At 34.1% G+C, this 13,317-nt stretch overlaps 10 protein-coding genes and 1 pseudogene across 11 annotated transcripts, besides 2 other annotated features; 7 read left to right on the forward strand and 4 right to left on the reverse strand.

Moving 5' to 3' along the window:
* Window positions 1-23: 23 nt before the first annotated feature.
* Window positions 24-344, forward strand: TVAGG3_0955670 (uncharacterized protein; the record flags this gene model as incomplete). The annotated part of the gene is made up of 1 exon (XM_001582913.1): window positions 24-344. One exon carries the CDS (start codon window positions 24-26, stop codon window positions 342-344), a length of 321 nt encoding a protein of 106 aa, XP_001582963.1.
* A 546-nt stretch (window positions 345-890) lies between these two features.
* Window positions 891-1,907, forward strand: TVAGG3_0955680 (spectrin binding; the record flags this gene model as incomplete). The annotated part of the gene is made up of 1 exon (XM_001582912.1): window positions 891-1,907. One exon carries the CDS (start codon window positions 891-893, stop codon window positions 1,905-1,907), a length of 1,017 nt encoding a protein of 338 aa, XP_001582962.1.
* A 36-nt stretch (window positions 1,908-1,943) lies between these two features.
* Window positions 1,944-3,247: a mobile genetic element.
* Window positions 2,040-3,167, forward strand: TVAGG3_0955700 (Mariner transposase; the record flags this gene model as incomplete). The annotated part of the gene is made up of 1 exon (XM_051253350.1): window positions 2,040-3,167. The coding sequence occupies one exon, from the start codon at window positions 2,040-2,042 to the stop codon at window positions 3,165-3,167; it is 1,128 nt and encodes a 375-aa protein (XP_051078924.1).
* A 94-nt stretch (window positions 3,248-3,341) lies between the features above and the next one.
* TVAGG3_0955710 (Ankyrin repeat family) lies at window positions 3,342-3,626 on the forward strand (the record flags this gene model as incomplete). Its single annotated transcript, XM_001582911.1, has 1 exon — window positions 3,342-3,626. The coding sequence occupies one exon, from the start codon at window positions 3,342-3,344 to the stop codon at window positions 3,624-3,626; it is 285 nt and encodes a 94-aa protein (XP_001582961.1).
* Window positions 3,627-3,778: 152 nt separating this feature from the next.
* On the reverse strand, window positions 3,779-4,255 carry TVAGG3_0955720 (uncharacterized protein; the record flags this gene model as incomplete). Its single annotated transcript, XM_001582910.1, has 1 exon — window positions 3,779-4,255. One exon carries the CDS (start codon window positions 4,253-4,255, stop codon window positions 3,779-3,781), a length of 477 nt encoding a protein of 158 aa, XP_001582960.1.
* Window positions 4,256-4,949: 694 nt separating this feature from the next.
* On the forward strand, window positions 4,950-5,996 carry TVAGG3_0955730 (transposase-related family; the record flags this gene model as incomplete). Its single annotated transcript, XM_001279259.2, has 1 exon — window positions 4,950-5,996. The coding sequence occupies one exon, from the start codon at window positions 4,950-4,952 to the stop codon at window positions 5,994-5,996; it is 1,047 nt and encodes a 348-aa protein (XP_001279260.2).
* A 453-nt stretch (window positions 5,997-6,449) lies between these two features.
* Window positions 6,450-13,317: part of a mobile genetic element that runs on past the window's edge.
* On the reverse strand, window positions 7,815-8,918 carry TVAGG3_0955750 (annotated as a pseudogene). Its single transcript has one exon. A coding segment is annotated over exon 1 (1,104 nt).
* On the reverse strand, window positions 9,818-10,219 carry TVAGG3_0955760 (uncharacterized protein; the record flags this gene model as incomplete). Its single annotated transcript, XM_001323430.2, has 1 exon — window positions 9,818-10,219. The coding sequence occupies one exon, from the start codon at window positions 10,217-10,219 to the stop codon at window positions 9,818-9,820; it is 402 nt and encodes a 133-aa protein (XP_001323465.2).
* On the forward strand, window positions 10,245-10,886 carry TVAGG3_0955770 (uncharacterized protein; the record flags this gene model as incomplete). The annotated part of the gene is made up of 1 exon (XM_051253351.1): window positions 10,245-10,886. One exon carries the CDS (start codon window positions 10,245-10,247, stop codon window positions 10,884-10,886), a length of 642 nt encoding a protein of 213 aa, XP_051078925.1.
* On the reverse strand, window positions 11,140-11,904 carry TVAGG3_0955780 (uncharacterized protein; the record flags this gene model as incomplete). The annotated part of the gene is made up of 1 exon (XM_051253352.1): window positions 11,140-11,904. The coding sequence occupies one exon, from the start codon at window positions 11,902-11,904 to the stop codon at window positions 11,140-11,142; it is 765 nt and encodes a 254-aa protein (XP_051078926.1).
* On the forward strand, window positions 12,242-13,315 carry TVAGG3_0955790 (organellar and viral DNA polymerase type B; the record flags this gene model as incomplete). The annotated part of the gene is made up of 1 exon (XM_051253353.1): window positions 12,242-13,315. A coding segment is annotated over one exon (1,074 nt), but the record flags the coding sequence as incomplete, so codon positions are not given.

Below are 13,317 nucleotides of genomic sequence, written 5' to 3' on the forward strand. Positions count from 1 at the left end.
AATAGGCCATTATTTTTTAGAAGATGAAAAATATCGAACAACTGAATGAGCTGAAAGAACAGTTCAAAGAGTTCTTTGTTCTTCGTGATATGGTCGACCACATTAATGATCATACTATTGAAGAAATCCTTGATTATAACAGAAAAAATTTCACTAGCAACAGAACAATTGTCACAATGATCGACAACTATTGCATGATCAACTCTATACATACAAGAAAATACTGGGAACTCTTAACAAAAGCATATGATGAGAAGCCATTTCTTTTTGATCATCATTTTTTGAGGCGCATTTCACTTAGAGAGCTATTCAAGCGTAAGTACTTCCCCAATATGGAATTTTAGAAAATCTATGGTGTCGAAGAACTTACAACTGAAGAAATTTTGAATGTTCGAAAAAAAGATACAATTTTCTATCAGATTCTTCATAACAACGTCGATGAATTCTATAAATACTTCAACAGCAACAATTACGACACCACAGATAAGTATACATTGATAAAATTAGCAGCAAGATACGGATCAACAGAAATCTTCAAATTCTTACAATCAAAAGGCTTCATAATCATCGGTAGAACACTTCTCAATGCGATACGTGGTCGAAACAATGAGATTATCACAGAATGTGAAAGCAAATACGATGATGCCAAAACATTTTTCAATAGTTATGTTTGTTTGGCCAACAACATGTATTTATACCTTAAATACAGGCCAGACGTCTTTGATGAGAGCACTATTCCAAAATATCACTCGAGTTTGGATATTTTTCTTTATGTTTATTTGAATTCCGATATTCGGATTGAGAAATTGTTAGAAATTGCGGAAACATTCGATTACGACAAGGTTTTTGACTATTTTCTTGCAAAGACAACGGAAACAACCGATTTTAGAATGGCTGCAAGCAAATGCGTGAAAAATAATGATGTTATTTCTTTAAAGAAAATTCTTGATAAAGGAATTAAAATGAATCTCAATGATTTTCTTGTGAAAACTATATCAAGAGATTGTGTTGAAATGCTTGATTATTTACATACAGAATGCAAAGTAAATCTCGCATTCGAAGACAGTATTTTGCAAGAATATACTCCTTTACATATTGCAGCAGATAAAAATTCATTTAGAGTTATGGAATACTTATTAAAGAAAGGATTGAATCCGAATTCTCTTGATGGAGATGGCTTACCACCTATCTTCAAGGCAATTGAGTCTGATTCTATTGCTGCCGCAAAAGTTCTTATTGAAAATAAATGCAGCATGAAAGCGAAAAATGATTATGGATTTCCACCTTTACTTGATGCAATCGAACATAAGCAGTTTTCTATTGCAAAATTACTTCTCAACAATGGAGCTGATAAATATAAAGAGTATAGACCTGAAGGAGACACAGCTCTCACAGTAACAGTTGAATACGGTGATGCAGAGTTTTTGAAATATTTGTTGAAAGATTACAAAGTTAGAAAAAGTGATCTGATTTGTGTCTACTTTGCAATTCATGATGAAAAGATTGAACTCTTGAGAACATTGTTAGAACACAAGTTTAATCCAAATCATAAGGATAGCGTCTATTTTTATCCTTTGTATTACGCTCATCATGAAAGAGAAATTCAATGTTTCAATCTTCTTTTGGATTATGGTGCTGACCCGAATTTTGGTGATAATCTTGGTTTCTCGACATTCCAATGCATTTGCGAGGATGAAGATATGAATTTGATTGAGAAAATGTATAAAAAAGGTGCTGATATTAACCACATCAACAATGATAAAGAAAGTTGTTTGATGACAGCTCTTATTTGCAATAGAGATAATGTCGCAAAATTCTTGATAGAAAAAGGTTGTAAACTGGATCTAAAAGATAAAGAAGGAGATAATGCACTTCAGTTCGCTATCGAAAAAGGAAAACAGAATTAGCTTTGTTGATGATTGAAAAAGGAATTGATTTAAATATAGGGTGTCCAAAGGTGCGTTTAGCACAGCGCTCTATATGAGACTATTAAAGGAGATATATGCTGATTATAAATATATAATAAAAAATATGAATATATGTATATGATGAGTATGTTGTATTTTGGCGCCATGCCGGGATATAAAATGAATTTTGAGACAAGAGGCGGTTTCGCGGGAAATTTTGGCGGGATTTTTTTCATTTTTTTAATGAATCATAAAGAAAACATCCTCGCTCTTGCAAAAAAATGCAAAGACTGTAAAAAAATCTACGAGACATTGGTAAAATGCTTCGGTATGGATGCTCCTAGCTATTCCACTGTAACGTATCATGTTAGGATGTATCACTTCATGAACAAAAAGGCGCCCATCATAAAAATTGACAAAAAATCGCCGGATCAAAGAAAAATCAAAGCAATTCTTCAAGCGCTAGATGAAGACCCAAGAGCATCACTCAGAAGGATAGAGGAGATGACAAAGATACCACGTACAACAGTCAGTTATTATCTGCACAATTATTTGAACTACAAACTAGCGTATACACGTTGGGTTCCGCACAACCTTAATTCAGTTCAAAAAAAATCTAGAGTCCAATCTTCGAAAGAGCTCCTCTCTATATTGGGTGCGTATCAATCCAAGAAGTTTCGCTTTTTAGTAACAGGGGACGAGTCTTGGTTTCAATATGCAACAGAAGCCAAAATCATGTGGATCCCGAAGGATGAAAATCCGCAAACATTCCCGAAGAAAAAAATTGACACACCAATGATGATGTTGTCGGTTTTTTGGGGCGTGAATGGCATCATCGCAATTGATATTCTTCAAAAACCTAATACGATGAATGCTCAGTATCTAATTGACAATGTTCTTACTCAAATTATCAATTCTGATGAGTTTGAGAAATCCAAACAACAAAAACAAAAGTTTGCAATTCATTTTGATAATTCAAGAGTTCACAAAAGTCATAAGGTAATGAATTACTTGTTGGAAAACAATGTCAAAGTTGTTCCAAATCCAATTTATTCACCTGATATTGCACCCTCTGACTTTTATTTATTCGGCACGCTAAAAAAGAGAGCTGAAGGACGCGAATTCGCGAGTCCAGATGATCTTGAAAATTTTGTAAGAGAGCAATTTGAGCAATTTTCTCATGATGATTTAAAGCGTGTCTTTCAAGCCTGGATCGATCGCTGCGAACGCGTGATTGAATCCAATGGTGATTATATTTAAATAAACTTTATATATATGTAACTTGTTTATTTCTATTCGCAGTATTCAGGTTTGTGCTAAACACACCTTTGGACACCCTATAATATCAATAAAAAACGCAAAACTCCTTTAGACATGGCACTTGACTTTGGTCGAGAAAAAATTGCGCAATCATTGATGGAACATAACTGCAAAATGGATTACAAAGACCGTAAAGGAAACAACTTGTTGCACATGGCAGCTCAAAGAATGAGTTTAGATACTTGTAAAATTTTGTTGCAAAAGTTTGATTGGACTGAAAAAGGTGAAGATAACTTAAATGTCTGGCAAATGGCATTGGTCTATAAGAACTATCCATTGATCGACTACCTTATTGATCAGAATATCGACTTGGATTTACAAGAAAACGAGATCAAGCCTGCTTTGGTCGAAAAAATGAAATCTACTTTATTCAATGCAATGAAATTAAATCGAAAATGAAAATTATTTTTGTAATTAATAGAATATATTAAAACTTTCATATTTATTAATAAATTGTAATTCTTATTAAATTTTTACAGTTAAAGATATGATAAATTAAACTCTTTCTACTTATATTAAATTCTTACCTTTTATACTTTGAAAAAAAAAACTTATATTAAATTCTTACCTTTAGAAAATGAATGTTTGATGTATAGATCGTGAGCATCTTCAATGTACTCTTCTGTAGTGATGATTGTATATCGAAATGCGTCAAATTTCTGATTAAATTCTTCAATTGTTGAAACTTTAGCGGGTTGATGTAAAAGTGATGCTGCGAGAATATGCTTTAAGATTTGTAGATCAATGGATGCTCGTGTTGCAAATAATGCTGTGTTATTGAAGAAAAATGCGTAGCAAGGCTCTGTCATCGTATATTTTCGATATATTCTTGGCGCATTAAGTTCTGTAACGACAGTGAATGTTGCATTGGTCTCGATTTCAACAGAATGAGAGAAAACTTCGCAATATTGCCAAAAATGATCGGTTGATTCTTCAAGAATAAGGGCAACAACTATGTTATTTGATTTTGTAAGGTTTCTAAACTCTTTGTCATCAACAAATTTCACTCTGTTAATGGAAAGAGCCATACATAAGAAGGAGAAAATTATTTTTGACATGGCAGATTGTCAAATTTCGTATTTGGGGTGATAAAATTTATCTGATTACAATTGAATATTCATGATAAAGCGCATGATATATAGCAAAATTTTGATGATTTAAAGCAGAATTAGCATAGAATACAAATATTTATATGCTATTTGTTCAATGGAGTTCAATAAATAGTATAAAAATGAAATATATTATAAACATTATAAATATATTTTTTATTATAAACATGATATAATGCTTAGAATCCACATCAGAATTCACTTAAATCATCTTTTTAAGAAGTTCGAATTCTGCGCGTCTCACTTTTTAATTTTTCTATAAGGAAATTAATATTCTCCTCATACCATACCGAAAAGGGTCGCTAGAAAAAGTGACTTTTGGCGCCAAAATTATTTTTTTTTAAAAAAACTTATTTTTATTATTTAATCAATATTACAGTATTACATATTATTTTTTAATATCAAATCCATACTATTTTTCAGAATGGAAGTTTTTGTAAACTTTTACAAAAATCAAATGGATCCATATCACTGGCATCGTACCTCCAGAAAATTAGTTGACATCGAATGGCTAAAGGAATCGGTTCAACAAATTAACTCTGGAATGAAGCTAAAGGATATTTGCAAAAAGGCCCGTTTAAATAATGGTACCTTTCGTGAAATATCCAAAACCATGTTCAAAAAGCTTGTCAGAGAAAATAATTTGGAATTAATTCCAAAAAGAGGAAGAAAACAAATAGAAATTAATCTTGATGCCTGCCAAGCTTATGCAAATTTGAAAGATTTAATGCCCGATGCAGGCATCAATAAAATTATTCAGAAAATGAAAACAGACCTTGTCAATATTGAGAAGAATCCAGAAGAATTTCAAAAAATTCAATCAGAAATTCAAAAAAATGGAGAAATAAATTATGAGTCTGGAAACTGGCTCGATGAAGTTGACCGCACAACTTTAGTTCCAGTTGTGACTCCAATAGAAGGTACGCCTATTGAAATAAATCCATTACGCGAATCTCTTCAAACGGCAACATACATTACAAAAAATTTCGATTCTCCCTCATATAGAATGGGCAGGAAAATACACGAAGCGATTATCGCAGATACTCCCCCTCAAAATCAAGAAAATCAGCAAAAATACATTCCTCGAAATTATCTAGCATCCAAATGTCATCAAATTTGGCATGCTGATATCCACTATTGGAGGAAACGAATAGGCAAATATTTGTTTGCGATAATAGACGACAGATCGCGAAAAATCATAGATTTTAATTTATTTACCGAAAAAACAGCTCAAAATACAACTGCAGTTCTTAAAAGAGCATTAAGTACTCTACCTCAACCACCATACGCTATTTGGACTGATAACGGCCTTGAAAATAAAAGCTCATTTCATCAACTTTTGGTTGAACGTGGAATTGAGCATATTTTCATTCAACCGGGCAATCCACAGGCAAATGGTAAGATTGAGAGATGGTGGCCATACGTGGAAAGAAACTGCAAGTCAGAATCAGATCTTCCACGGGTCATCAGATTTTACAATAATATGCCCCATTCTTCTTTGCCTGTGAATCCTGAAACGAACGTTTACTTTACGCCGAATGAATTCGAGGCCAGTGAAATTGATGATCACTGGTATCGAAATCCAGAACAAGAACCATTCTGGATAGTCGACGGTCAATTAAAAAACCTTAAGGAAAGCATTGACGAGTTCAGAAAATGAAAATCTCGAGCAAGTTCAATAAATTTTCAACAAATTCTCAAATCATTACGAATAAACACTTAATATTATCGTATTTACATCTTTTTAATACAACTATTTACTTACTGATGATTCATTGCAAATCGTAGATTTGGATGATAAGTTATATAAGAAAAGTTTCCGAGCTTACCGCTTAAAACAATAGCCTACATCATATCTACGAATACCTCGGTACTCCGAGGCTACAGTTTTGCGCAGAAAGTTCAAAAAGTGACTTCGAATGCTAAGTTATCTAACAAAAGTTTCCGAGCTTACCGCTTAAAACAATAGCCTACATCATATCTACGAATACCTCGGTACTCCGAGGCTACAGTTTTGCGCAGAAAGTTCAAAAAGTGACTTCGAATGCTAAGTTATCTAACAAAAGTTTCCGAGCTTACCGCTTAAAACAATAGCCTACATCATATCTACGAAAGTTAGTATCCCTAAGTTGCGTACTGTGGCACTGCGCGCCTCCGTACACCACTTAGCGGTTTTGACACTTTACGAAACCGGTAACGTATATTTTACAACACAACTATAACACCAACTTAACATTAAATATTTACAAAACCGTCTGACACTAATGACTTCACTAACGACTTCACTAATGACTTCACTAAATAAAAAATAACCTTATTTTTATTTTTTTAAATTTTTTATTTCATTACAAAGACATGTCCGACTACATTTACTATGACTCTTTCCCAGAACGTTTCCGTGAACTATTCAAAACTCAAGTAAAACTGAGAAACATGCATTTTAACAAAGACAGACCCATTGACGATGAAAGAAACCCTGAATATATTACAATCCCTTATGACGCAAAGTTCATTGCATACATTCCTTATGGTCGCAGAGGAACGAAAACTATTTCAACAAAGAACAAAAATTATTTCTGGAGCGATGAAGAAAATTGCCTTATCTACATAAATACATACTTAAATAAAGCTACATATTGTACAAAAGAAGGTTGGACTGGATTTGAGCTCTACATATACGACGACGATGGAAACAGACGTTGTGTATACCCATACGATAATATGTACCATTGTTTTCATCAAGCATTAAACGAATACATAGTCAGTAAGGGTCTCATTCCTGCTGAGTAGAAATGTTATATTTTTGTTCTGTCATTTATAAAAAAATAAACTTAAAAATTAATGATATCACCACCCTCACACGTATGAAAACATAGCACAAAAATAAATTTAGGTGAAGTGGTGAGATCTCACCTCTTTTTTCACCTGTTTTTTCACCCTGTTGAATTCATTGCTTTATAACTCTCTTCCTTGGTTTCTTTTTAGTTGCTTTCTTCACGTCTGTCTCCAACTTGACTGTCTTTCTTCTTCGTCCGTAATGATACCAGTTACTTCCACCAGTCAATGGGTCAAATGGTCTTTCGTAAGGGTTTCCATACATTCCATAGGGACCATACGGAAGAACTACTGGTGGAGAAGAAACATTTTCTTTAGTTCCATCGAATCTATTTAAATGCATTGTTTCACCTTTCATCTGGTCATTAAAGTCTTTTGCGTGTTTTGCAAACTCATCGTCCTTTCCTAAAGCATTTTCTGACTCAGTCGCAACCAAATTGGATGCTTTATTTATGAGCCCTATTTTATTTAATCTTAACTTCTTTGCAACCCAGCCTCCAATCTTCCCTTTATTTGCATCTAATGTCTTCGAAACCCTTCCTCCACTCATTTTATTTACTGCGTCATAAGCTCCAAGTGCTTTTGCTCCAAATGCTAATGCTTTTGTTCCCATTGCGCCTAAAGCTGCCCAAGCTACCATTTACACCATATTAAAATCATCTCTCTTCAATATTATCTCATAAAAGTTCTCGTTACTGGAGAAAGTCAATGAAACATAAGCGTTCTCACGGGCTTCGCCCTCACCGCTTTGCGGTCTATCTAACTTCTTTCTTATCTCATCTATACGCTTCAAAATGTCTGAACAATTGCTAACATCTTCTACAACAGTTATTTCATCATGAATGACCTTCAAGAACAAGCTCATTTAATATGCTATTAAAATCATCTCAATAATGAGTCCATCCTTTCCGTCTTTGGGTAGCACAACATCTTTCATTGAAGAAGGTTCGACAAGTCTTATGTTAAACTTACTGACAAAGTTTGTTATACTATAATGCTTCGGCGGCGAATACATGTAGTTTGAAAGACATAATATAGATTCTTCAGCAAATTCACTTATACTGGATTTTATAACAATGTTCTCACGAGACCAAATACCACCAATTGACAATCTTGTAAGCAATCCTGCTGAACCTTCTACTGTAAACGTCGATGGTAACATTCCACGAAGGTCATCTATTGACATCGTTGAGTCACTGTATTTAAATATTTTCTTAAAGCAATCGTCATTATCTAACCATGCAATAGCTTTGAAGTTTTCATTCGAATATACATCTGCTTCATTAAATGTAAATCCTGACTTCTTTGCAGAGACGACTTTAAAATCTATTGAGTTTGTTTCAAAATTATATGCTATGGTAACTTCTGAAGGTAATGGATGTCCTTCCGCAGTCAGTTGTTCTCTCACTACCGTTTGAAGCTTTGTATTAAAAACTTTCATGTCATCTCCTGTATCTAAGTTCACATACACAGCAACAGGAAAACTATCTTGCTTCTTTGTTTCATCATTATATCTCAAAACATTAAAGTTCTTCAATAATATTGTTCTTCCTGCTGGAATACTTCGAACCTGTCTGATTTCAATAGCTTTCTCACCTCCTACATACTCTACCCAGTGTCTTGGATATTCATAAGTATACTGACTTTCTTGAATTTTGGTTGGTTTCATCATAACATGTTCATAGTATATCTTTATACTCTTGTCAGTTAGACTCGGTGCTATGTTCTGAATATTTCTGACTTGCATTTTTAATGGAGATAAAATGAAGCATTTAATACATGATGTAGATGAAGACATGAATGAAACTACAGACAAACTTAACTCTTCTCTCATTCTTCCTTTCAGTAAGGACTATGAGTTCTGTTCAAATGGTGTTTATTTCTATTGTGGAAAGATGGGTCAGGAAAGACATTCAACCTCATTCGTCATATACTCATAACAGAACGTTTAGGAAATGACTCATATTATGACCAAATCATTATATCAGCAACTTCAGACTCTATGGATCAACAGCGAAAACATTTATGTCAAAAGTTCAAGCCTCTGTCGTTAAAGTTCCAGACAGTGAACTCATTGAATTTCTTCAACGTTACATTCGACGTAAGAGGAAATATTATGCCATCGTTGAATTTATACAGTCAGGAATGCAAAAGACTTCTGAGGAGATGGAAAGAATTATTGACAAACACCACTTACGTCAATACTCAGGAGTTTACGATATGAAACGACTTACAAACTACATTCTGTCAAAACTTTCAAAATACCCCTTCAAAAAATATCCATCAAACACTTTATTAGTTTGTGACGACTTCGCTGGTAAAAGGTTTAGTGTCAAAACCAGACTCACCATTAGCTAACATCATTACTAAAGTCAGACATTACCATTTAACTGTAGCAATACTTATGCAAACATGGAGGTTTTTAGCTTTAAACATAAAACGTCTCATAACTGACTTCGTTATCTTTCAAGGTTTCTCACGTTATGATATTGAACTCATTTGGAAACAGTCAGGTATAACATTACCTTTTGAAGAAATTTGGGAAGCATATAAGTCTCTCATCTCTCCTCGTTCATACCTTGAGATTCATATCATGACTAATACCATTAAAGTCAAAAATATTCCATGGGAACGACCAACATTGTTTTAAAGTTTAACCTTCAATTGACTGATGGTAAACAAATTCCATGCATCTCTGTCGCCATTTCTGTTAATATTTTTGCTGTCATTCATATCATCCACTTCCCCATCCGTTAGCTTTTGAGGATATGCGTTAGAATAGCTGTTCTTAAATGAAGGCTTTTCACCTTTGAGAGCATAAACTCTATAACTTTCTGCATACTTTATGTTTGAACCTCCTGAGCCATCATTGACATAAATTTTTATAGGCTTCCACCCTTTGTTCATGTTCCTGCTTCTTCCCTTAGCTCTTTTGTTCAGTAGTTCTACATCTTTATACACAGCACCTGTCTCAGTGAATTCAACAATATTTTCATTCGTTAGCTTTACATTCAAACCCTTGTCGAGTATATTGTTCATTTCATACATATAAAAGGTTTTTATTCTATATGAAATGAGAAGCAAATCCATCTTAGCTGGTGCCGTTAATGTTCCAATTGAACCAACATCAAATGTTGACTCACGAACGACAAACAATATTGTCATAAAGAACTATAGTTCAGAGTGTTTGAAAGAAAAAGAACCAGATCTTAAGTCGGGACCTTCGGTCTTGGAGCATGGCGCCGTGAATTTAAACACAGCTTCAAACGCTAACGCTACATCAGATGTTAAGTTAGAGTATCCACCACTGGACCAAATTCTTTCAAGAGAAGCCAACGACAATCCTTACACAAATGTTCAAACAAATCCTTCAGATAACGTAGACCATTACCTTCTTCAGTTATACCAAACAATTTTACTCAAAGACGATAAGAAGCTTTTGACAAATCTTATAAGCAAGAACCAAATAATTCTAACAAAGGAGGACCTTGAAAATGTTATCTCACGAATAACAGGGAAACAATGTGTCATTGACTATCTCGACCCTGAAATCGAATGCTGTGGTCAAACTCCACTATTCATGAAAATAGGTAACATCCGCATCATTGAAACACCAGGAACTACAGGAGTTGAGTTTAAGTATAAATATTCGAACGAGTATACAAAACTATCTACTGACTATAAGCTTTGTTTGAAATATGTTTTAGTAAATTAAAGCAGTCAGGACCTTCGGTCTTGGCGCTTTGCGCCGTCAGTCAAAAAATTTCAAGTTAGCAATTTGTAATATCTATCCAAAACTTCTTCAACAGTATCGAACTCATCTTCATAATGCAAACCTAATCTTATTGACTTGGTGCAGTTTTCACTAACACAATATTTTTCTGTTCTCTTGACTGACATAACTAATTCATTTGTTTCATCAAACAGCAACAACCAAAGTTCATGACCTAATACATAACATTCATACTTTATATTTTTAGCTCTGAGTTCTCTTGTAAGCTGTTGCATTTAATATTTTCTAAAAAGTCAACTTCAACAGTCATTCGCACTGGTGCCTTCAGTTCTACAGGCTCTCCTTGAAAGTCAACAAGTCTGAATTGCATGTCTTTCAAATTATGAGGACTAATGCGAACCCATTTACCTAAATGAGTTGCTATGACAGGAACGTTTGGAATGAACATTGAATTGACTGCATAACAGAAAGACTTATATTCTACTGAACCTTTACTATTAACTCCTGAAATGCCTGTGACATTAGCTATTTTTGACTCAATGTACAAACAATTGCCATAACATACATATGGAACAGATTTCATCTCAATCGTTTTGTCAACACTTTTCAAAGGAAATGTCATATGGTATGCACCCAAAAGAAGTTGTACTCTATGACTCATTCTTGGTATCTTAAACTCTTTCTCGCTGCTGAACTTCAATGTTCCCTCAGAAGAGAGTTCGACATCTATGTTGTCAATAGTTTCTTCATTTATGAGAGTATCTATGACTCCAGCAATTTTATCTATTCTATACCCAGCTCTGTTAGGAAATGTTATAACACTTCTTTTGTCATCTATTTCAATCTCTATGAAATCTGTTTCATCTGTTATGACAAAAGTTGCGATAGTATTGAAGTCAACAACTCTGAAAGCAAGCGCTTCATTCTGAAGACCTAAGTTTGTTTGTAGCTTTACTGTCCCGTATTCGTTTGGGTCTGTACTTTGCAAATAGAACAACATTTTATTCTCATTAAAATATGACTATTGCTGCATATGCGTATGAAACAAATGAAGCAAGAAGAGCACATGAACTAGTAAACGAAAACTCAACTTTAACCATTGAAGGTAATGATTTAGTCATTGACGATGGAAAACTAAAAAAGTCATTGATTTCGATACTTTTAACACTTATGACCCATTCATTACAACAAGCAAGGTTCCCATCATAAATGATGGAACGGTGCAATATATAAATTCTACAGTAGATGCCTCATTAGTGAAAGTATTAAATGTTCTCATTGAATTGTTAAAGAGCTTTCGATTTGACGACAACATTAAATGCCTAAAGAATTTAGTCATGAATGAGAAACAAATTCTCGGCGTTGCTGGTAGCAGTAATGATGTACACCTTATGACATTAGAATATTATAACGAACATAAAGATGAACTGAAAGGAGAGAAGGGTGACACCGGACCTCAAGGACCACAAGGAATACAAGGAATACAAGGAATACAAGGACCTCAAGGCGAAAACGGTTTGGATGGTGAAGATGGAAAGGATGGAAAAACTGCTAAATCATGGATATGGAACCTTATAAATACTGGTTTAACAGCTGCTTCATATGGAGTTCTTCAATACCAAATCGGAAAGATATGGGCAGTACTTGGTGAAGAAGTTTTAGATGACGTTAAAAATGCTTTGAACTTCATTTCAAATGGTTCGGATACTATTAAAACTTTATCTGGTTGGATGCAAGAAACAAGGAGTCAAATAGATACTGTAAGACGTATAGCAAACAATGCACGTACGGGATTGGATACTTTACGAGAAGCACAAAATACACTAAAGGAAGCAAATGATATTCTTGGCTCAGTATCAGACATGCATGAAGATTGGCTTAAAGGTATTGACAAATCTTTAAAAAATCACAGTCAGTCTATTGCTGACTACAAGAAAAGTATAGATTTTTTACATAGTGCTATGGACGTACATGATGGAAGCATAAGGAACTTACTTAATGCTAACAATAACTTACCAGGAACTATTAAAGCATTTATAAAGTCCTTTGTAAAACCTGGTGCTCTAACATTTAGGTCTTTGAGAGCAAGAGCATTGAAGTCAAGAGATGCAGAAACTCCAACAGAACCTACAGAAGGAACTGAAACAACAGAAACTCCAGAAGAACCACCAAAACCAACAGCTAATGAAATATTGTTCGAATATTTTCCAAGGTACTCTGTTCTCATTGCATACATTCAAGAAATACTTAAGAAAGCAGACTTGACTTTAGGAGATGATGAAAGTTCTGTATATCTTTCGTTCCAGTTTCAAATAGCAGAACTTTTGAGACAGATATGCTTAATGTATGACAACATCTCTGATTTCACAAGATATGATGACGACCATGACCCCGAACACGGTGAAGAAGAAGT

Source organism: Trichomonas vaginalis, chromosome I (genome assembly GCF_026262505.1).
Source record: "Trichomonas vaginalis G3 chromosome I, whole genome shotgun sequence".
Classification (NCBI taxonomy): domain Eukaryota; phylum Parabasalia; order Trichomonadida; family Trichomonadidae; genus Trichomonas; species Trichomonas vaginalis.